The sequence below is a fragment of the Pomacea canaliculata genome, linkage group LG6 (assembly GCF_003073045.1).
Source record: "Pomacea canaliculata isolate SZHN2017 linkage group LG6, ASM307304v1, whole genome shotgun sequence".
NCBI lineage: Eukaryota > Metazoa > Mollusca > Gastropoda > Architaenioglossa > Ampullariidae > Pomacea > Pomacea canaliculata.
Window position 1 is genome coordinate 237,799 of NC_037595.1, and position 24,577 is coordinate 262,375.

The window sequence follows — 24,577 nt, forward strand, 5'->3', positions numbered from 1 at the left end:
GTTGGCTAAGGATGTAAAGACTAATCAAGAATATTTTATAGCAATTCTTTTGAGAGAAACTCACCTTTTATTATTACTGTTTTAGACAAATACCTTTAAAACTGTGAGTTTAATATTATTATTTTGAGAGAAACTTGCTTTTATGAGCTGTATCTGTTGTTCATTATTATTATTATTTTGAGAGAAACTCACCTTTAAGAGCTGTATCTGTTGCTCCAAACGGGTGGAAGCATCCACCTTACCCTGTTGCTGGTACTGAGTCACGTGATCCTCCAGTTCCCGCAGCAGTGCCTCCTGCTGGCTGAATTCTTCTTTTAATGACTAGCAGAGACACATCAAAGCAAAGAGACTGAAGTCTAGAGACTGAACAGAGCAGTGCAGACCCTAACAAGATGTGTGTACAATGTGTTGGCACCAACAATGGACAGACCCTAGGCAAATGTGTGTACATTTAGGCCAACGAATTAAAGGACAGTCATAAAGTCACTAAACATTGTATATTTATTATCTATTTAAGGTAAGATTTTGTTAAAAGAAACCCAAAGCTATGGTTGTTGATTCTTCATGTTGCCACTATAAACAAAAAAAACCAAACAAAACCAAAACAAACAAACAAACCCCATAGGTGTAAAAAGGTCTGATCTTGTCACATGACAGTCTGTGACAGGTCTGATTTTACATCACAGTCTGACCGACAACACCAAAATTACAGAATGCAGTAAAGCATGCATAAACAGATCAGACTGAGCGAACCAAAAAGTCATATGACCAAAGCCTGCTTTTATCAGTTATATCAATAGCTGTCACAGTAACCAAGATGATCATTATCCTGTCAACCTTCTTGTCTTAGCTGGCCATTAGATACCCATAGTGTGGCCTTGGATGAATTTACTGCCTTGGGTGATGATAATTTTTTAAAACTTAATGTAAGTAAGACCAAAGAGATTGTCTTTGATTTCTGTCAGAATACTCTACCAAATCCAATAACATAATCTTTTTTCCACTTCCATCAGGCCACTGATTTTGTGTACCTGCATGCAGGACCAACAGATGAGGTCCTGCATCATTTTGGCTGTGACTTACAAATGTTACCTTGTACGAATGAATCCTAGCCTGAATCATGATTGTGTGAAGGTTATTTAGTATTATGGATATGAAGATGTTGTAGTATTGTTGTTTTGCTTCCATATAGAGCTGCCTCTAAGTGCCCTTGGGGAAAAATAAAGTCTTATCATAACATAGTAAACTAGTCTAATTTTGTTGCTTATCACACTATGAGAGAGAAACGAATATCGTATGAACAATACATGGTAAATTGGTCTAATTCTGTCACTTAACACATCGTGAAAGTTAATGCAAAAATAGAGTAACACGTAATATTAAAGTTTGGGCTTAGCCAGAGGGGTAAACAAATTTGAGTATACTGTTTTAGAACTATTGCCATTTGACACAAACTTTCAGCAACACTCATCCAATTAAACCATAACTTAAATTCAGGATTATCTTTGTTTGGGTGGTTATGTTTATTTTTCAACCTAATTTTTTTGCTTTTTCTTTTGTAAAACTACTAATAACTTTTTAAACATTTCATCCTCATACAGAATGCCTCTGGACACATGGAAATGGATACTTGGTGGCTGTGGATGTGGGTAGACTGAGGTGCCAATGACACACAGACATATGAATGTGGCTACATGGAGGTGTTCATGACAAATGGATGTGACTTCATGAAGGTGCCTGTGACACATGGAGATGTTTAAATTTTTTTTTTAAATTGCTTGGATGAGGAATTTACATTACACAAAATAATGTACATGTACAGAAGACTCCCCATCCTTGTAATCAGATCTTTGAAATACTGAGTACTGGTACTTTAATTACTAGAAGCTTAAACTGTTAAATGTTACACTGTTGTTACTAGCCCTGTGCTCACCTCATACTCTTGTGGCACATCACTTGCTAGGAGGTCTGCATCCAAGCGTGACTGCAGATGCTGACTGACTTCAGCCATCCACTGTGACATTTCCAGCACCTGGCGTTCAATTCTCTGAGCACATTGAATAGACTGCTCCAGCCGTGTGATCTTGGCTCGAGCCTGAGATGTAAGATGCTTAAGAATTCATTTTGTTTTGCTATAAACCATAGCGCGATATGCATTTTACTATTTTTTTTATTTGCATTTGGCCACATAAGCATCATCTTTGCATTTACATGTGCTTTTACTGCATTTTCTATCCTCTTCTGTTTTGCAGTTGGATTGTACATAATGTTATTTTGAAGTGTGAACTGTTTGGATATATTGGCTAGATTCCACTCCACTAGATTATCAGCAACTCCACAAAATATTCATGAAAGAAATTCCTTTTTCAACCATCATCAGTCAAAAAAAAAAAAAATCAAACATAGGCCATTGCAAATGGGCTTTTTTCATGTGATACTTTGCAAACACCTTTCATCATGAAGCAATAGGTTATATTCCAGCTTAATTGGTTGAAAATCAAGTATACTAACCCTGGTTTGCTTTGTCTTTAAAGTAGCGTATGTTGAAAAAAGAAACTAAGATAAAATTTACATGTGGCAATGGGAAGAATATAGAGAATCCACTAGCAAATGATTAGTGTGTTGTGTTGTTGAGAGAATGAGTAAATGTTGTCACATATATTCTGTATCTTAAATAGAGGGTGCTGTGACAAAGGGCCTTTCTGTGTAAAAATTATTGTTTGAAAGAATAATTTGTGCTAAATTTACTACTGTAGTTATTTTAATTTGTTTGAAGGTGTAAATGCATCTTTTGAGCTCTTCACATGGAACATCACGATTATTCACTTCAATTTTGGATTTAGTATTTTTGTGTTGGTTTTTTTTTTTTTTTGCTTTTTTTTTTAACACTGGTAAAAGCCAGTATTCAATCCTGCCATTACCAACAACCACTTGATCAATATCAAACATCTAGTTTCTGGGTTCTCACTATCTAAGTGGTTGACTGGGAAATTTCAAACTGCAAATCCTACCTCTGACTCCAGAATATCAAACTTGCGCAAAAAGTCCTCTAATTCTTTATGAACCAGATCTGTCATGACAGAGTTAGAGGTGAGCTCCCCTGCTAGTTCTTGTATACGATGCTTGTTTTCTGAGCTATGCTCCTGCAGCAATGTTTCCACTTCCTAGCATCACCATAGAAACAAGATAAACTCAATCAAGTCAGTTAAAAGTTAAGTTTAAAGTCAAACTTGTGTAACAATTAAGTGATGTTACAGTATTATATGCAACGAATTGCATACAAAATCTAAGAAAGAAATCAACTACCGCCAACCAAACTTTTTTATAATCATATAATGTAAGCATTTCAAGCATAAAAAGGGTGATATGAGTCTAACCTCAACTGTATTCAACACCTCAAATCTACATGCTTTAATCAGGGTCCTCTACCTCATCAGTTTTTGTCATTCTTCAATCACAATCACATTGCACTATTCCACATCTATATCCACCTGTCTGTCGCCTTCACTATTTCAGTAATAATTTCAGGCTACAAATGCAGCATGAATGCAGCCTGAGCAGAAGAAATTCAACAACCCAAAAAGTACATACATTCAGCTCCTCTGAAATGTCTTCGGCATCACAACTAGTGACAGAAGAACGTTGCACTGTACGTTCCAAGGTATGCAAAAAACGCCTTTCAGTCTCCACAAGTTCTGTAATAATACACAGCTATAATGAGGTAAGCCTGAAGGAACAGTAAACACAGTAACAGTTCTAAAATGTAATAAGCTATGTTATGTCACAGTTATGTCATCCTGATTATGCCTGGTCTCAGCAAATTCTAAAAGGATCAAGGTTAATTTATGATCCACAGCCCTGATGGCCTATTATATCTGATCTTTCACATAAGACCATACCTCTGAACTCCCTCCATTGCAGATCAGAATTTTCATATAGCATGGCGTATCGTTCCACTCGTTGAAATACATCACCCCACAAAGCATTCATCTTCATGAGTGAACGTGCCAGTTCCTGCAAGGAGCCTGAGGGTGCCCTGTTCAGCATCTCATTGGCCCTCTCATTAATTTTGTTGACTTCAGTCTGCTGCTCATTCACTTCCTTCTTCAAGGCCTATGAACAAATGAACAAGCTTTCAACTTTCTTCAAGGTCTGTGAACATATGAACAAGCTTTCAATTTTCTGCCACTCAAGTCAGTCATTCTGTGAACATTGCTCTCAACAACCACCCAATCACACACGCCAATCTCTGGACTCCTGACCAATGCTATCAACATCCATCCAATCATGCGCTTCCATATGTACCACAAAGACACAGCAGCATTGTCTCAAGTATCTGGAACTGAAAACTTAATTGATGTGATGCACAAAAATTTTGAGGGAGAAGACGTACTTCCACCTAAAGACAATGTGGCACTGTGGGTGAATGATGCAAAAGGTGGGAAGAGAGGGAACCCCCTGTGACACCAGTTCTCTCTAAGTCAGGCAATCCTCAGGGCATTGAATGGCACTCCTGAAAGTTAACAGACCTATGTACCAACACCTTGGTCTACAAATAACTTTGCATCACACATTCAGAGGGCCAGTGTGGAGGTGTCTGATAGATGTAAATCCTGTAAAAATGTTGTAGAATCTTTTGTACAAAAAGTGATAACATTGTGAGTGGCCAATCTGATGCCATTCTTTTGACAATGAGATACCCACATCTCTGACTTCATCTTCACTGTTCGAAAAAAGTGCTTTTTCACTTTAGGATTTTCCTTATTTAAAATGGCTTTGGATGCTTATAGTTTAAGCGCACTTTCACTGTAGTTTCATCCTAGTTTTATAGGGTTTTGGTTGCCTATAGTTTAAGCACTGGAAGGTCATTGCTCTTGTTCTCCACAAACCATGTAGTTTAAGAAGGAAATGAAGCCAAGCAGTTCAACAAAGGGTATTTCCAGAAGAGCCATACTGAGGCTACAGGAGGAATATACTCTGGCCTATGGAGATAAAGACCAGATTGACCCTCCTAACAAAGCATGACCAGTTGATTGACTGATGTGGGCCACACCAAACTTCCATCAAGAAGTCTGGGCCAAAGAGGTCTATCCCATCAAGGATGCCAGCCTCCAGGATCGCATCACCCTCCAAACATGGCTTGTCATGCAGGGTAAATGCAGGGTCCTGGAGGAGATGGCAAAAGGGACCAAATGTAAAGAAAGTATGATGGGAAAAAGAAGACAGAGAAGACAAAAATAATAAAACAGGATAGGAGGTGGACAGCTGGTTGGAAAAGAATATAGATGAAAGGGCCAATAACTGAGAAAAAAGAAAAGCAGAAGAGGAAGGAGTGGGCCACCAAGAGAGGCTGGGTTATCATCCCTGGCACAAGCCTCACAGGTCCTCACAGCAAAACTAGCCCCACAAAAGCCTGTCTCTAACATCACTCTCCCCAGTGACTAAAAGGTTATGAAACAGTGTTTATCCTTTGGCTGTTATGTATGAGGATCATGTGATCTGTCTGTGTATGTAGTTAGGTCTTCAAGACATACACTTTATACTGTCACTATAGTTCGCAACAGCACAACATCTGATTGTTTTATTTCCCTAAACTTCTTTTAAACTATAAGATCGAATGCTGCCCACTATATAATAACACTCAATTTATTTTAAAACTTTATGTTAAAAGTTATTTTATTATTTTAGGAGTACTTAAAAATGACTGATGGAATTGTACTCAATAACATTTAAAAAAATAGTATTGTGTAAAACAAAGAGGAGGATGACACAAAGGACTACAAGTTTTCCCATCTTTTTGCTTTCACAACATTTGTGACAAAAACATGCAAGTTGGATTCTTGTTTATTTTTCATAATTGCATTTATAAGACCTAGACCATTTTTGTTATCATTATGCATTTGGAAAAAAAAAGTTTTTGTGGGATAGCCCAAAATAAAGCAGTGGAAGCCAGCAAAACAGTGTACACATTTAAACAGCAATATCTTCAGAAAATGTGGTTAGAATTAAATAAAAGTAGGGTGTTCTAAGGAGAATCGGATGCCCATTAAACTCTGTATATATCAACTGTATTGTCTCAAGGCAAAACAACATTCCTTGTTTGTAATGTTGATCATTGGCATTTAGCAGATCAACTGTGTCAGGGACCAGTCCATGCCTCCTGTGTTTTTTTCGGAGTGTTTAACCCTTTGATGGCTCATGGACTACATGTGTGTGTTGCATGTATGTTGAATGGATTAGAACATTAGTCGGAAAGTGTTAATGGTGACAGAAAGTGTGTAGTGAACACAGTTCACCAGAACGTTTTGGCCAAAAAGAGTTTTGGAAATTTACTCAGGCCCAGAATACCGAGAGAGGAAGACATGCCTGAGTCACAAGTGTACTTCTCCTGAGTGAGATTTGTGTGTAGTAGAGGGTAGTGTCATTCGACATACACGTTTAGTCCATGAGCCACCAAAGGGTTAAACACTCTGAAAAAAACACAGAAGGCATGGACTGGTCTGTGACACCTTGCTACTAATTATCATTCACAATTAAATTAAAGATATTTCAATTCCTGTGATACCTTTGACTTTTTCTTTTTAATATCATAAATGTTTATTCATTTTTCTTTAGTTTGGTATACAAGTTTACTTTTGCAGTATATTTGCATTTGATCAGCAAGTTTTTGCAACACAACCCAAAACAAAGTAGCAGAGCGCCCAAACTTCAAGCATAGTAAGAGTGAAACTGATATGTTCTAAATTTAGTTAGATTTACTGCCACTGGTATACGAGTCTGTCTTGCCTGATGCGTGATATTGAACCATTATTCAAAAATCCTGCTTCATGACTTTCGCCTTGTATCAATAGGTGTGACTATTATTGGATTGACATTTTTTCTCACAGTTCAACTTTTACACAGCTGCAAGCACATCAACAGATAAAGACTGCCCATTATTATAACAGATGCTATACTCATTCTTTTGTTTAAAACCACAGTTTAGCCACTTTCGAGCACTGACCTTAAACTTTTTTATCTTGACCTGCAAGTCGCTGGGGCTGAGAATGGCGTAGTCCTTGTTGGCTAGATCTTGCTTCAGACCAGCCAGCCACAAAGATGTCCCTTCAATACGGTCATAGATATCCTTACTGTGTGTCAGCTGCTCTGTCAGTCTCTCGTTCTGCTCTGTGGCTAATGCTACCACCTCCTCCCACCTTGCGTTCAAAGCTGCCACCTCTACCTTGAGTTTTTCCTGTAACAGTGATCATCACTTTTCCTACAATAATCATTTTCTTTTGATGTGAAAATGATCTATTGCTTTTCCTGTAAAAATGACGAACAATTTTTCTTCCCTGTAGCAAATGATACATTTTGGGAAGTGGTATAGTCATATGAAAACTTCAAAGCAGTGTGTGTATATAATTAGATATTTTATGAGCAGTGTGTGTGCATATATAATAAGCAGTGTGTGTATATAGACATATAGAGTGAGCATTGTGCATACACATAGTGAGTGGTGTGTATATAGTGACCAGTGAGTGTGTATAGGAGCAGTGAATAGTGAGCAGCATGTGTTTACAGTGAGCAATGTCTATATATAGTGACAGTGAGTGTATGTATGTATATATAGTAATATTTGTATAGATATAGTGACAGTGTATGTATATATAGTAATATTTGTATAGATATAGTGAGCAGTATATATATATGTGTGTAACAGCAGTGTATATATACAACAATGTGTATATACAGTGAACTATATATACATAAAGCAGTGTGTGTACATAGTGAGCAATGTCTACATATATAGCGACCTGTGTGTGTATGTGTGTGAGCAATATCTACATAGTGAATGGTGTGTGTATATGTATAGAGAGAGAGCAATGTCTCTATATAGGGAGCAGTGTGTATGTTTATAGTGAGTAGTGTCAATTTAATGAAATGATCTCGCCATATTACTGTATAAGCTACACCTCGTATAATGAAGGCTTTCAAATGTCACTTCATGGTATTATCAGTTTGATTTAAAAATAGGTGAATGTATCTGCCTATAAATGCCTAGTTCTCAAGTATAATCTCAAAGACAATGGCTTTCACCATGACACAACGAGCTGTGGTTCACCACAACAGTGAAAATTGGGTGTTGTAGGTTAATATCTTGACTCCAATGTACCTCTCTCTGAATGTGACAGCTGTTTACAGGGCTGACTATTGGCAAGGTTTTACCCCGATACTTTAGTTTCTTCCATCCTGTGTGTGTGTGTATGCGAGTGAGAGAGACGGGGTGAATGATGGCAAATGAATCTGTAAGATGCATTTGACACCTACTGATGAATGTGCTCATGTGACCATGTGTGTAAGCACCTTGAGTCCACCTTTGATGGTGGGATCTATAAACAAACATTATCATCATTATTAAAAAAATTGGATAGAGCACTCACCCTTAGCTATGATATGAGTGGTATTACGTGGTTGTATTAGTGGTGTCCTGTAAATTACGGTGTGAGTGACAGTGTATAAGCTATGGTGTGAGTGGCATTATGTAAAAAATGGTATGAGTGGAGTTGTGTAATCTATGTTGTGGTGTTGTGTAAGCTGCATGAGTGGTTTTGTGCCAGTTATATGATACTAAGATAAGGTGTCAGTGTAAGTTATGGTAGGATACTGTATAAGATGTGATATGAGTGATTTGTGTTATGATGTGAGTGGCATTAAGTGATGGTATGAGTGGTATTGTGTAAGCTGTTATCTGAGTGGTATTGCAACAGATGACATTAACCCTTCACTATGACATGATGACAGACAGCACTAACTCTGAACTGTGGCTCAGCTTCATCCATGAAAGACTCAGCAATGGAGTTGATGCTGCGCACATTCAGTTGTAGGGTCTTAATGTCTTCTTGCACACCCTGAAAATACAGCAATGACCACAGCAATGGTGAAAGACAATGGCAGTGGCCTCGTCCAATCACTTTGTCCATAGTCCCCAGTCACTTCCACAATGCTATGAAGCCTCCAGTCAAATGTCAAGCATTTGCAATACAAGTGAGTGCTTAGTCTTCAGTCTAGCTGCTAAAATAATAGAATAATTTATATTTTGGTGCATAACACAACATAGTCTATTACACTGCACATTACATTACACAGATCTTTACATTTATGTTAATATGTTTTTATTGTAATCCAAAGTTGTGTACTTTTAGTGGCCACACTTTCTGTTTAACAAAAATAAATCACTAATACGTTTACAGACAAAAGAACTAGTAAGGTCAAATCCAGCTGAAACATGGCCTACCTTGTAGCCAAAGTACATGAAAAATCTAACATGACTTGAAATGACCCCATGAGGAAGTACTCCAATGAGAATGAGATACAGAACTTACAACACCAAAAGCGCCAACACAATGTTCGAAGCCAACAATCTTATATACCTTGCTTTCTTGAAGTTGGGCCTGCAGTGCAGGAATATCACCTACAGCAGGGTCCTCAGCATGCAGAAACACATCCATCTCATCCATCCACTTGGTCAACCCTTCTTGCTGTGTCTGTCAATGTCAAAGATCAGCAATGATATAAAAACTTCAAGAACAAATATCCATACTTTCAGCTGAGAAAATTAACAAAGAGTACAAATACTTATTAATAAACAGGAACAAATAGCACTAATCTTCACCTGTAAAGGCAACACACCACTCACTAATATAAATGAAAACAACCTTTACTTTGAGAAAAATTGCAAGAGTCCTAAAGGACAAAAAAGATACTGTGCTTTTATCAACCTGGTATTCTTTCATCTGTTTGATGGCCTTGTCCAAACGTGCCTGACGCTGCTCAATCATGGTGGTAACTGTCTGCCAACGGGAATTAACAGAGGACAAATCTTGCTCCAGGCAGCCAGCCTTGTCTGGCAGCGACCTTGCAATGAGCTCACGACCGGCTTTGTTGATGTATTCTTGACTGGCTGTGTGGTCTTCAATGTCTCGCTGAAGTTCCTGCAAAGATGCAAGGGTTAAGGTTTAAAGGTTAGAGAAAAGACTTTCGTCTCCTCTGTTTTGCTTCCTCTTGTCTCTTCCTCCATTTGGCACTTTCTTCACAAGGTTTTAAAAGACTTGCATTAAGACAACATTAATGTTCTTTAATAGCCATATCTTTATAAAGTGACCAATACAAGTGTGGCAGGGTGGATATTGGGATGCCACCACATACTGAACAGCCAGAAAAACAAAGCTGCTCAAATGCTTAGTACCTCCTCCCTGACCACGAATAACCAAGGCAACAGTGCTCAGTGTGTGAAACACCTGGCTGATCAAGATTGTTTACAACCAGGGTGGCCCTTCAGAAGAAGTTAGGTCACCCAACACCTAGTTCTTCATCTCTATCTTCAACCAACCCCTTTCTTCCTCTCTCCCTCCCACACACACAGTGAGAGGCATACATTACTTAGTTCTTCATTCCTCTCTTCAGCCAATCCCTTTTTTTCTCTCCCTCACACACATACAGACGTGCACATACATTACCTTGTACATTTTCAACTGATTTTCCATGCTGGACACAGAAGCTACATGCAGCTTTTCAGATCCTACTGCAGATTCCATGTCACTCAGCCACTTTCGCAAAATAGCAACAGCTTCCAGATATGATTTAGGTGGAGCCTTTTCCAGGGCTTCTATTAGTAAAGCCTGTCTTTCCCCTGCACAATAATCACAAGTTACTAAACCTATCTACCTTTCTCTCTCTGTATAAAAGACATTAGTTACTACCTAAAACCTACTCTCCCAGCATGATATTCATTCTTCCTCTCTATGTATACATATATATAAATAAAAATAAATTTGTAACTATCTAAAACCTACTCTCCCTGCATATTCAAACATTCTCTCTCTATATATATAACATAAATTTATAGCTATCTAAAACTGGCTCTCCCTTAGTTTTCAAACTTGATACTATTTGTCCTACTCCACTGCAACAGTCTTGTATCCATTTAATGCCTCATCTGCCTGAGCAATACTTCAGGTGACTAAGCACAGAAATGTTGCATGTGGCATGATCAAAACGTGAAGTAGCTAACAGCAAATTACCCTATATGCCGGACCATAACACATTTCATTCTCATTACAATATTTTCCCCCACAGGTGTAATAGGCTCATCCCTTGTCCCTCACAACCTTTCTATTGTAATAAAGCTCTAATCCCAATCTGCCACTAGGAAGTACTTGGTGTGTATGGTAAATGGTAAACATTGCAGTATGTTTTACGATTGTAAAAAAGTTCCAGCAATTCAAAAATAACAAAAAATTTGGGAAAATTCATACTGCGGGGGAGGGGGGGAAATTGGTGTTTTACGCGGTGCCAGCAACTGAGGCTATACTACGGCAAAGCAGCCAGCCCTGTAATTCATACTGTGCCATAAGGTCTGCACTGTGTCCTTCCAACACCACCACTCCTTCCAACTTAACATGGACAGCAAACGAAAAATTACCAAATTTATTATTCAAAATTGGCAATTATTATTTAGGAAGTGTATTCAGTTATAGAAACAAACCAGAATAATGATACAGTAGACATAAATGAATGCAGAAACATAAAGATTTCTATCACTGAAATAACATGAATAGAAGACTGCCCAGACATCACAAATCCAGCATCAGCAAAGCCAAAGTGAAGACACAGGCATCAACTAGAACTTCATTGTAATGAGCCTAAAGTTAAAGCTGAAAGCGAAATGTTGCTCAACCAATTCCTGAATTTTCTGTAATTTGGAGAAGCTGCAAGATCCAGAGGTTGCAGAAATCTTCAAGCCACAAGCTTGATGCGCATTAGCTACCCTAAAAATAGTGAACTGTATTATTTTGAAAGTGCTTCTTTCAACAGGCCAAGAAAAGCTAGGGAGGCAAAGGAAAAAGAAACAAGTTTGGTCATCATAGTTCTATTGCTGTGTGGATACTAAATGTGGTCTCTGCATGCTGATCATGAGAGGATAACACAGGCATTCAAGGACAAGTGCCCGAGGAACAAATGCTTCAAATCTCATACAGAAGATGCAAAACTAACGATTTTGTCACCACTTTCATAAGACACCAGGAACTCCTGGCAACTGTGAAGAAGCAAACAGGTCTGGTTCAGTTTATGATAAGGCATGACATTAATAAGTCCATCTTTCAGGGTACGTTGTAGGGTGCCTGGAAAACTTTGGAAAATGCGTAGGAGTAGACTGATCATTCCATACAGGACCTGCTTGCCACTGCTCAAGATATGCCCTATTGGAAAACCTTGTCCATTAACCCATTCATCCAGACGTTTTGCCCAACAACCAAGCAGTACGCAAGAACAACTTAACTACTTGTTAGCTGATATCAGTCAAAGGAAATATGTGTAAGTCCTAAACAACTTAGACCAGCTTAATTGCTCACATGATTTATGACTTAAACCAGATTAATTACATGGTACCAGTCAGAAGATGTAAGTGTTAAGTGCTTTACTACTTAAACAGTCTTTGTCTCTTACTATTTTTAGTAGATGTGACTTTTAGTCCCTTTGTGAAATGACTTTTCTAAACTCATGACAATCACAAAAAGAAAGTGGAGCTTTATGGATACACAAATATTTTACAAATCTTTTCATGGTAATTTTTTTGATTTAGTGTGAGATCTACATGCTTGATTGCAGTTACCCATCTACTCCCCTATGCCTTACATCCTAACAATATCGTTACATTTGTACTGGTGAACAAGTACTCAGATTTTCTGTTAAAACAAGTGAGAAGTGTCTGCTGAGGGCAGCGGGAATTAATGTTTTAACATTGAGCCAGCAACTAGGTCTATATTACAGCAAAGCAACAAGCCCTGTAAACAGATGCTGCATGCAGAGAAAAAACAGGGTGCCTGAGACAAGGTCTGAACGCAGGACAGCCAATCCTTACTGTACTGGTGACATTGCTAACAATTGAACCACCAGACTACCCAGGAGTGTCTGCTGACTAGCTGGGTATATTGGATACAGACTGAGAACACAGAGTAATCAAATTTTCTGTTAATACAAGGGAGGAGTATCCTTTGGAAACACTATGCTACACAGGACTGTGAGACTCTATTAGATGTGTTATCACCCTCAAGTGCACATTACATAATGCACTTTAACCTGCTCTACAGCCTGCTACCCACCCACACTTCCTCTTACACTCCTGTGAGAGGCAAATTCATTATATTAGATATACCTCTCTGCTGTTTAACATTCACAATTATATTTATGTACTAATACTTTTTCAACCACTGTTTTGTGCAAAAGACAAATTTCTATAACACCATCTGTATGTTTCGAAGTTTGTATTATTTTATTAGCACACTAATTTTATCGCAGCATTAAATGTGAGCAAAGTTTTTTAAAGGAAATCTTAATTTTCATTGTTTAAATCATTATTGCAGAAGATTTCAAGATGGTTCAGTGTGATTTTCTGGCCACAGGTCAATGGCTGATATTTCTCACTCCAGAATAGCGTCACATTGCACTCGAATGTGTATGTCAGTATCCACAAACATGCAACAACAGATATATACAGTAGTACATATAACATTACAACAGATACATACAACAGTACACATGACATACAACAAATGCAAAATTTGTAAAGCACATACTCCTAAGGAGCATGCTCTTAGAACGTAAGATCAAGAACAAGATGTGGGCAACATATGAGGGACAGAAGAACAAGCAAACAACACATAAACGATGGAAAAATAAACAGCAGTATGGATAATGAATAATTAAAAAAAAAACAGATATAGAAAATGCAACGAGGAACCAAATAAAAGGACTGAGAGTATTGTGAATTTGCAAAAGTAAGATGAGCAGGGAAGTTGCTAGAAGCAGAAATGGGGGAAAGGTGCGAAAAAAGAACTAGCATTCTGTAGACTGCTGCTTGGAGTAATTCTCAAGAAGAGGTGCGTTTTCAGTGCATGTTTAAGGGATTCAATAGTGGTAGGTGTCAGATATGGAAAGGGAGAGAGTTTCATTGTTTTGCTGCACAATAACTAAGCATCGTTTGGCCATATGTTGTTGGTGACAGGAAGAGTAAGGAGACGATCATCAGACGACGAGCGGAGTTGTCTAGCTGGGACACAAGGGTAGAACAGTTCAGGGAAATAATCAGCACAGGTGCCAGCAAAGAAATTAAAACACAGCATGGACAATTTGGACTGGATGTGAGAGCTGATGGGTAGCTAGTGCAGAAAACGAAGGAGAGGAGTGACATGGTCCCGTTTCCTAGCTCTAAGCACTAGTTGTACACATAACATGTACAACAGTTGTTAATATATGCTGCACTATAGCATGCAGAACAGTACAATATACATACTGATAGTCTGCAGCACATTACATAACACACAGTTGCCTTGCATGCACCAAGCAACAGAATGTTACACCCTACACAAAATGACAGTAGTCGACACAAAATAATATTTATACAGACATTTATACTCTGTGGGCATCTCATGGTAATTACAACCAAACAAAAAAGCAAGTATGGACAGACTATGTATAACTAGCATAACTATGTGCTGATATATTAGCTCTACATTTATCGATATATGTGTGATTAGATGGCATTAATACCAACAAAAACAGATTTGTGTTAAAATATAAACATTTACACACAAAAAAAGCCATTTTATCCACGCATTAGAACAGGGGTGGGCAATTAATTTTCCCAAGGGGCCGCTTGAGAAATTGGGATGGTTTGAGAGGGCCGGACTAAAATAGTTAACTCAGGCCGGCCTTTGCCCAGGTCTGCATTAGAATAACCATTATGAGACACAGTTGCTTGCACATACAGCAGTGAGGTATTTAAGGGCTTATAGGTATGAAGGACACAACATGCATATATATATTACAACTCAGGTAAGTGTGCCACAAGGTGGATAGACAATAGGTCAGGTCAGGTCAGTCCCATGCCCGGTCCGGGCGTAGGGGGGACCGTCCGGCAGCAGCAACAGACAGAATTTTCCACCCGGTCCTGTCTTGAGCAGATGAGAGCAGGTCTGGCATCTCGCGTTCGGTCCATTCTTTAATGTTGGTGACCCAGCTTTTCCTCGGACGACCACGACGACGGCTCCCTTCGAGGTTCCTTGTAGGATCGTCTTGGACAGGGTGTTGTGGCGGGTGACGTGACCGAACCAGGCGAGCTTGCGCCGCTTCACTGTTGCCAGAAGGGCTCATGTGGGCCCACGAGGGAGGTTACGGTGCTCCGTACGTATGCGTTGGTCTTGTGTTCGCGGTACGAGATGCGGAGCAGCCTTCTCAAGCACTTGTTCTCAAAGGCCTGGAGCTTCTTTTCCGTTGCGGCAAGCAGCGTCCAAGTCTCGCAGCCGTAGAGTAGGATTGACACTACGAGGGACTTGTACAGCCTGTACTTGGTACTGAAGCTGATTGAGTTGCTCCGCCAGATCCTGTCCAGCCTGGACATTGCGGATGTTGCCATACCAATCCTGATACGGATCTCTGCTGTACAGCAACCATCTCTAGTCAGGGTGGCACCCAAATACTTGAAGCTGTTGACCTCCTCCAGTTTCTGGCCGTTCATGACGATGTTGCTGCTGCTGTCGGTGGTGGAAATAATCATTACTTTGCTTTTTTCTGAGCTTATTTCCATGCTATAGGCCCCCGCTCGCCTGGAGAGTCTGTCCGTCAAATCCTGAAGTTCGTTGTTACTGCTGCCATGAGGTCAATGTCATCTGCAAAGCGGAGGTTGCACAGGGTCTGCCACCAATGGAGATTGAGGTAAGGTGGTTGTGGAGGGTGTCCTGCATGATTTTTTCAAGGAAGATGTTAAAAAGGATGGGAGAGAGTAGGCACCCTTGACGGACCCCGATCGTCATCGCGAAGAACTCGCCTAGGTGGTTGTTGAGTAGTACCGCGCTGGAGGCGTTCTTGTAGAGTGCTGCTACCATCTGGATCAGTCCCTCCTCTATGTTGAATGATCTCATGACCTGCCAGAGTCCATCGTGCCAGACACGATCAAAAGCTTTTTTGAAGTCGATGAAGTTATGGTATAGTTGACGTTGATGCTCCAGGTGTTTTTCTATCATAACACGGCAGTTAAAGATCTGTTCTACCGTGCTTCTTCCAGCCCTGAAGCCAGCCTGTTCTTCTGCCAGCAGTTTCCTCTGCAATAGGTTTTAAGCGTTGAGGATGATTCTGAGCATTACTTTGCTTGGGTGACTTATCAGACTGATGGTTCTGTAGTTCTGGCACTGCCGCAGGTTCCCTTTCTTAGGGAGTGGGATGATGATAGACTGAGCCCATTCTTTTGGCCATTTCTTTTCTTCCCATATCTTTTGACACAGTGTGGTGAAGGCCTTGGTTGTTGCATCTCCTCCATGCTTCAGCAGCTCAGCAGGTACGTTGTCCACACCAGGTGACTTTCCTCCCTTCAGACTGTGCATAGCTTCTCTCACCTCATCAGTGAGGACTGGCAGGTCTTCAGCCTCTCTTGTCCCAGTCTGGTGATGCTGGAGAATGCTGGTGTCTGGCTCGATCTTGTAGTTGTACAAGTCTTGGCAATATTCAGTCCAACGACTTAGTACAGCAGCGTTTTCCGTAAGGAGCTGTCCGGCGCTGTCTTCGATGACTGTGGCTGGTCGCTGCTGAGTCTTGGTGAGGGCCTTCAGTATTTCATATGCCTTCTTGCTGTCTCCGCTAGCCATGCCTATTTCCACGCTGCAACACTGGTCTTCGATCCAATCTTCTTTTGCCTCCTTCATCCTTGTTCTGATCTGCTGGTTGACAAGTCTGTACTTGTCTGCTGACGTCGGGTCTCGACCTCTCCCTTTCTTCAAGGCTCTCTTTCGTCGCAAAGATCAAGGATGTCGTCTGTCACCAGGGTTGTTTGCGCTTCCTCTGCTTCCCAGCACTTCGTCTGCAGTAGAGAGTAGCACCTCTTTGATACTTCCAGCAAGGGCGTCTATGTCGCAGTCTATAGTAGCCAGGGCTGCAAATTTGCCCCCACCTGGGCCTGGAAGATCCTCTCTGTGTCCGGATCTTTGAGCTTCTCAAGTTGAATCGGATGCGAGGCTCTTATTGTTGTCACGTCTCAACTTCAGTTTCAACTTGAGGCTAGTGAGGACGAGGTTGTGGTCGCTGCCTATGTCAGCGCCAGGAAAGGACCTCGTTTGTGCTTTGTTGATGCTTGATTTGAAACGCTGAGGCAGCAAGATGAAGTCAATCTGTTATGGACCAGACCTCCCGGCGAATGCCACGTTACAGTTCTTGACTTCTTGTGCGGGTGGAGGTATTGGCAATGGTGAGACGGTGACTCTGAGCGAATTCTAGTAGCCGTAGCCTCTTGCGTTGGTGTTGCCTAGGCCAAACTTGCCGACTGTTCCTGCCATTGTTGGTAAGCGTCAGGGCCGATCGTAGCATTCCAGTCGCCAAGGACAAGCAAGATGTCTTTCTTCGGAGTTTTCTTGATGATGTTGTCCAGCTCCTCGTAGAATTCCTCAACCTCTTCATCTTCGTGTTCTGATGTTGGGCGTACACTTGTATAATGGTAATGTTGTGCGGTCGAGCAGAGATTCGGATGGAGATAAGTCTGCTAGAGACTGGGGTGCAGCTGATGACAGTTCCAGCCACCTCCTTCCTGACAATGAAAGCGACACCACGTTCATGCTTGATTGCGTCTCCGCTGAACCAGAGCTTGTGGCCTTCATCTGTAGTTGACTCCCGAAACCAGTCCATCGGACTTCCGCAAGTCCACTATGTCCCAGCGGTAACGCTGTAACTCGTGTGTGAGTTCTTTCACTTTGCCGCATTGAAAGAGTGTGCGAACATTCCATGTTCCGATAGTAGTTCCTTGTGTAGGCAGCTTGATTGTAGACTTGGTGTAGACTTGGTTCCAGTAGCACACTTGTCGCCCCCTCCCTGGAGACCACCAGAGGGTGCGCGGTCGTTGGTGATCCGGGCCTCGACCGATCCGGCATGTTGCTTCTATTCTGTTTCGCTACCATTAGTCCTTTCAGTGGGCTTTGGCGAACTTGGTGGCGCCCATCTCCTCTCCAAGTATTTTATTGACGTGCATAAGAACACGTCAGCCCTCACAGCGTTTGGCCCGCCAGCAGAAGCGGTTACCGGGGTGTGGCTAGGTTAAGGACCTGGAGCAGCTGTGAGAGTTGATTGCCATGTGAGGACCAGTGCTTCCGTCTGTCCCAAGGGACATTGCTACCGGAAAGTCAAAGGTGCTTCCTCTACATAGACACCCCGGACACTTTCATAAAGGAGAGAAAATGACACATGACAAAATGACGTAAAATAAAGTGACGTCAGAACTAAATGACGGTCCTCCAGCCAAAGGTCAGCGTCTACACGCAATACAAGCACAGTCCGCAGGCCAAAGATCAAACATGTCATATGAGCTGAAATGCATTCTATAGCAAACATAGCTGCACATAACACATCCAACAGACGACATCAGTCCTATTGAACGACGAATGACCCCAGCACACACAAAAAGTTCACCGATCCAACGGACATGAAGCTCACTGAACCGCGCCGCCGATCGCCAAGGCTGAAGGTGGACAAAGAATTACGACGAATTGCAGTCACCAAAGCAAAGAGGCACTACACTCTACACACACGATGGCAGGCCCATCAAAAATTATACATAAGCACAAGTCCAACACCAGGAGGATGTTAGATAAAACAAAAAAGACGACAGAGCTCTTCCCCTTCCAGCCAGTTGGCCAGGGGACATCACTCTCGCTGATAGACAATAATGCATAAGAAAACATCAAGAGTAACCAACAATCTCTTTTTCTGACATACATGCACACTTGACTCAAATTAGGATGCCAAGGTAGTAACTACCATTCTCAAGCATGCCAAAATCTTAATCATTCCAAAAAGGCGCATTTCTGCACTTATCTGTGTCTATATAATTTTCCCTCTCTCTTTACACTTTTCCAAAATCCTCATTTTTTCCTGCCACTCTCTCCCAAACAATCTTCCCCACAAACTTTTCTGGTACCTATAGTTTCTCTCACAAAGATGTCTCTCAAAGTCTGGTAACTTAAACTACAAGAAAGCCAATCAGAGCAATCTAATGTCAGGCCACAAATCACAAATACCCAGCCCACAATGCCATGATATCAGATAAACGCTGGTGACTACAGTGATTAAACAGACAACAGTTATTTGTTTTTCAAAGTGATGATTTACTTACAGTCCCTGTGGTCTATGATGCAAGGAAGATATCAATCTATTATTTGGTTATTGCAATGCTTGCTTTCAACACATTATCAGCCATTTACCCTCAACATTTAACATCATCAACCAACCATTTACCCTCAACATTTAATATTATTTTTGACAAGCATTCATCTACTGCTGCTCTATAAATTCTCCTTTTCCTCATACAGCATTATCATTTCACAAAGTCCACTACCACACATTTCTAGGTAAAGCATAATCATCTCCCATAGTCTACTATCACACTTTTCCTTGCACAAACATCTGCTGTCATCAAGACTGTTGTCATTAGCACTGTCTGCCACCATCTGTTCCTTTCTCACCTCTACAGTATAAGCTTTTGGTTTCTAATTGGGAATGGTAACTATACACTCGTTTTGCCATGTTGTTTCCACATCTGTTCCTTGATGTGGTTTCTTACATGGCCATCAAGTAAAGGTAAACAGTCTGATAGCCCTAAGGACATAAAGGCAGTGAAAGTGGTCCACTGTATCCAGCTGTAGTTTAGCACTCTCTGGTACCAACGATGAATGGAAAAAGGTCTTTCTCCTATCAAGAATCATCAACTTGGAACATATTACCCATGAGCCTTTATCAATCTGATTCTCTTACCACCTTTAAGTCTAAACTTAAGATGAATCTTTTAAGAACACAGACTTCACTGTGACCCTGTACTGAACCTGAGCATGCCTAACACATCTGTATTTACTTCGTGTATGAGCAGGTATTTCTGTTGTAGAAGTAAGCATGTCTGTTATACGTGAATATAGGTGTAGATTGTTTGAAAAGCGCTCTATAAATGTTCATTATTATTATTATCATCAATTTCTGCTAAGCTGATGGCTTGTTACACATATTTTTTATCTGCATATCTTATGTCAAAGGCTACCTCTTCAATGGGAACACTTTCGTCAAAATGCAATTTTCTGCTATAACTGTTTCCTCCTCTTTCTTTTCACCCGGACTATTTTCTCAGCTGCCAGTTCTGTCTCCTCATTCCCACTGTTTTACATACCTATTTTCTCAAACGCCTTTTGCCACCGCTGTGTCAGCTGGTGTAAATCTTCTTTAATAGACTCAGTGGATCGGAATTGTCTCATGATTTGTTCCCCATGAATTTTTAGGCGTTCAACTCGATCTTGATGAGCTTGCATAGCACGCAGTTTGATCTGGAGACAAAAGTGGCACTGTTAATACATTTTGGACTGTGTGTCGATAATAATATTAGGACGTAAACGACTACTGTTTCACTACACATAGCATGTCAGCCATGCTGAAAAGAATAAATTTTATGCTTTATTACTAAAAAATACTCATATATGATGATAGCCTTGACAACATCATATTACCAAGAACTTGTTTTAGCCCTTGTCCCACCCATCTAGTCAGAAATAAGATCAAAAACAATTAACATTTTGGTCTGTTCCCCACAGGCTGCTGTTGGAGATCTTTTCAAGCCATCTTATTCCCAGAATATAACATAGGCATCAGCTGATAAAGGTCTGGAGCTTGTTGTTGATGGCGTTTGTCTCTCTCCAGGTTTCAGAACCATACAGTAGGACGGCCTTTACAATTGAGTAGTAGATGCGGGTCGTTCTGTGGAGGGATAATGCTTGGAAGTTTCAGATGGGGTGTAGGCTGTTGAAAGCATGCCTGGCCTTGTTGATGCGGCTTTTGATTTCATCGTCCGCTCCACCATCCTTGTTGTCAATGCGCCCCAGATACACAAGCCGATCTGTTTCCAGGATGTTCTCTCCTTGAAGTTGGATTGGGAATTCCTGCTTGTTGATTGTCATCATCTCAGTCTTCTTTCTGTTGACTTTTAAGCCACTCTTTTCTGCTTCCTCTGTTAACTTACTCAGTTCGTTTTCTGCATGCTGCTGCCAATGAGACAGGAGACTAATATCATCTGCAATGTCCAGATCCTCTAGCTGTTTGGTGAAGGTCCATTGGATACTGGTGTTGTTGTCTTGGATTGTCTTGCGCATAATTCAGTCTGTGACCATCAGGAAGATTGTTGGTGATAATATGCAACCCTGTCTTACGCCGGTCTTCATTATGAAAGGTTTAGTGAGTTCACTGTTGTGGATAACTTGGCAGGATAAGTCTTTGTATCACTCCTGGATAATGTTTATGAGCTTAGGTGGAGTATCATATTGGGTCATCAGCCTCCAGATGTCATCCCTGTCTACACTGTTAAAAGCCTTCTCAAAATTCACAAAAGTTATATAAAGCAAGGAATGTCACTCAATAGACTGCTCAATGATGATACGGAGGGTGGCAGTGTGTTCAGTGCATGACCTATCCTGGCAAAACCCTGCTTGTTCTTCTTGTGTCTAGTGCCTTCTTCAGTCTCTGTAGAATTACCCTTGATAGAACTTTACTAGGCATGATCCCCCAATTGTTGCACTGGGAAAGGTCTCCATTCTTCGGTAACTTGACCAGGTGGCCTAGTTTCCAGTCTGTTAATACTAGCTCTTGTTCCCAGATCTTGTGTAGAAGGGGCTGTAAAATTGTTGCTGCTGTTTCTGGCTCTGCCTTTAGTGCTTCGGGGGGGGGGGGGGGGATATGCCATCCAGGCCTGCTGCTTTGCCACTTTTCATGCTTTTGATAACTTTGATGATTTCTGTCTTAGTGAGAGGGCTGGTGTTGACATGAAGTTGTTCAGTTGCTGGTGGTATGTCGGGTAAAGATGGTGGACGAGGTCAATTCATGATCTCTTAGAAGTTTTCCATCAGCGGTCTCTTTGTCCTGCATTGTTTGTTATGGTCTTGCCGTCTTTGTCTTTCGCTGGCTTGTTTGAGTTAATGTTCCTGCCTGACAGAATTCATGTTATTTAGTATAGTCACTTCATGTTTCCGTGTCTAGCTGCTGTCTCTGCTTCCTCTGTCAGTTCAAGGGTGAAGCGTCTCTTGTCTTCTCTGACAAACTTGGTGGTTGGCTTCCCAATATTCAGCTCTGAGATCTTCCTTCTCTTGGTGATCTTGACACTGATTGTGTTTCTGTTTTAGTCCCTTTCTTGACTCAGTCTTTGCCCAGGACTCTGGAGTCATCCATTCCTTGTGTTTTCTTTCCCTCTTCCCAAGAACATCTGTACAGGTTGTCTTCCAAATGGTCTTGAGTGTTGACCAGTGTTCTTCCACTGATTTTTCTGTCAATCCTGAAAGTGTCTCATACTTATTCTTGACTTGACAGTTAGAAATTTCCCTTGTTTCCCTGTTCTTGAGGTAATGAGTATTGAACTTGTGGTGTGGTCTGCCTGCTTGATCAATGAAGAACTTCAGCTTAATCTTAAAGAATGGCACTAGGAGCTGGTGATCTGAAGCAACATATGCACCACATCTCACTAGGACATCTTGAAGACTCCTTCTCCACTTTCAAGCAACTGTTATATGGTCAATATGGTTTTCTGTCTGACCATCAGGGGAAGTCCAAGTTGTCTTGTGTATATTCTTGTGGAAACACAGTGCCACCTATGACATGGTCATTGAAAGCGCAGGTCTGTGATGAGCTCCCCATTTTCATTGTAGGTGCCGATGTCCTGTTTCCCCATGATGAGTTCCCTGTTGGAGTTTGCTACTGGTGTTATCATCTCCCACTGTGGCATTTAGGTCTCCCATAATGATCTTCAGATCTCTTCTTGGTGTGAGGTCAAGCAGAGACTGCAGGGAACTGTAGAAGTCTTTTTTTTTCCCTCTTCATCTGCTGCATTTGTTGGTGCATAGCATTGGATGATAGTGATCTTCCTTCCTTTAACATTGAATCTTGCTGACATGAGCAACGTGGTCCAGGTCTTTGTGGCCAGAGTAAATAGTGGTTTCTCCTGATGTAAGTCTGGTCTGGCCATTTCCATTCCATCTGGTTTCGCATAACCTGAGAACCTCGATGTCGTATTTTCTCATTTCTCTTGCCATTCGAGCTGATTTGCCACTTTCATAGAGGGTTTTGATGTTCCAGGTCCCTATCTTGATTCTTGCTTTGGTTGTCAAAAGATGAGTCGGCAAGCTGGCATTCCTAAGGCTTTCACCAGCAGGCGTCATATGCTCTTCTAGAGAGGAATCATCCCGACCAGGCCCTAGTTGTGGTCCTGTTGTGGTTTCTGAAACACCTTTTTTATTTACATGAGTGGGTTGTTGGTCCAAAGCAAAACCCCCAACCTGGAGGGGCAGGATGCAACATTTTGGTCTGACCTCTCCCCTGACAGACCTGTTTGGCTTGGTTAAACCAGCCAGGAGCAGAAGGCTCCTGTCGACATAGCTCTGTAGATCCACAAGGTGCACAAGCCACCACACCACTACAAGGTAAGTTGTACCAATTGGTGGTGGAAGGTTGCATGGCAAAAAAAATCATTTGTAATTTTCAGAAATCACTTCTGAAATGAGTCTAAATTTTGCTGGAGTCTGCCTAAGTGTTTAAATGGCTTTTTGCTATGGATGTGATAATAGTAAAGTCCCAGCTATGTTTATAACCTGATGGAGTTATGGATGCTTTTTTTACCCAAATCAATATCTTCTTTGATTGCTCAACAATATTCCTGGCAAGTATGAAAGTGTGAGATGGAACAAATGATAGCATTATTCCTATTGTAGTAACTGCTCACTGACCCTGCACTGATCAAGCTGCTTGGTAATCTCTTGTGCCTCCTCTGCTATCTTCTCAGTGTTGCCCACCCACTTCTCATAGCCAGCTATCAGTTCTAGCAAAGCTAACAGTTCTGTGGAGAACTTCTTGGTCTCAAAGTTGCGATCCACAATCATTCTTGTCTCTGTGAGAGACCTGCTGAGGCGATCCCAGCGTTCTTCCAGTTGTCTGATGGCTGCTGCCGTAGGTTCCTGGGGCTCTCCCGCTGTAAACAAAATGTTGATCTCAAGCACATCATGGTGGACATAAAGAGCTCTATTTTCTCTAACATTACAGGAATTCTGGAAAGCTAATGCAGATGTATCTTTTGAACACACTAGGCAGAATTTTACAATTTTTGTGTGTTTAAGCTACTTCATGAATACTCAGTTCTACCCAAACTCTTTCTCGCAATAATAAATCTGCACTTCTATGGATGTAGCTCATCTCACCTATTTTTAGCTCTGTAATAACTCTCTTCCCAAGGGTAATCACTCTTTGCACATCTATTTGATGAGAGCGGATAGAATTTTCTGCATCCTGGAAAAAAAAAGTGTTTACTCTCTTTGTTACCCTTATTTTCTGCTGCAGAACACTCAATCAGAGCATGCTCTCTCTTTCTCTCCTTCCCTTTCTCTTTCACCCTTAGAGCTGTAGTTTCTCTCTTTCTCACACATTCACAGCTGTAGTTTCTCTCTCTCACCCTCAGAGCTGTAGTTTCTCTCTTTCTCACACATTC

The 24,577-nt window shown here is 41.0% G+C and overlaps 1 protein-coding gene across 15 annotated transcripts in view; it reads right to left on the reverse strand.

The window, feature by feature from the left end:
* Nucleotides 1–24,577, reverse strand: part of LOC112567040 (dystrophin-like) — a 172,543-nt gene that overhangs the window by 106,939 nt on the left and 41,027 nt on the right. For 14 of the 15 annotated variants that reach the window (XR_003099724.1, XM_025243511.1, XM_025243515.1 and 11 more), the window contains 13 exons: nt 24,291–24,378; nt 23,823–24,064; nt 20,234–20,387; nt 10,500–10,672; nt 9,762–9,974; nt 9,414–9,527; nt 8,796–8,891; nt 7,004–7,234; nt 3,900–4,113; nt 3,592–3,695; nt 3,012–3,164; nt 1,934–2,095; nt 193–321 (listed from right to left, as the gene is read on the reverse strand). Coding sequence is in view for 14 of the 15 variants with exons in the window: in XM_025243511.1 (XP_025099296.1) it covers nt 193–321; nt 1,934–2,095; nt 3,012–3,164; nt 3,592–3,695; nt 3,900–4,113; nt 7,004–7,234; nt 8,796–8,891; nt 9,414–9,527; nt 9,762–9,974; nt 10,500–10,672; nt 20,234–20,387; nt 23,823–24,064; nt 24,291–24,378 (2,073 nt within the window). In the remaining variant the exon portion in view is untranslated. The remainder of the gene's footprint in view (nt 1–192; nt 322–1,933; nt 2,096–3,011; nt 3,165–3,591; nt 3,696–3,899; nt 4,114–7,003; nt 7,235–8,795; nt 8,892–9,413; nt 9,528–9,761; nt 9,975–10,499; nt 10,673–20,233; nt 20,388–23,822; nt 24,065–24,290; nt 24,379–24,577) is intronic. The other variant, XM_025243520.1, reaches the window with a different exon arrangement.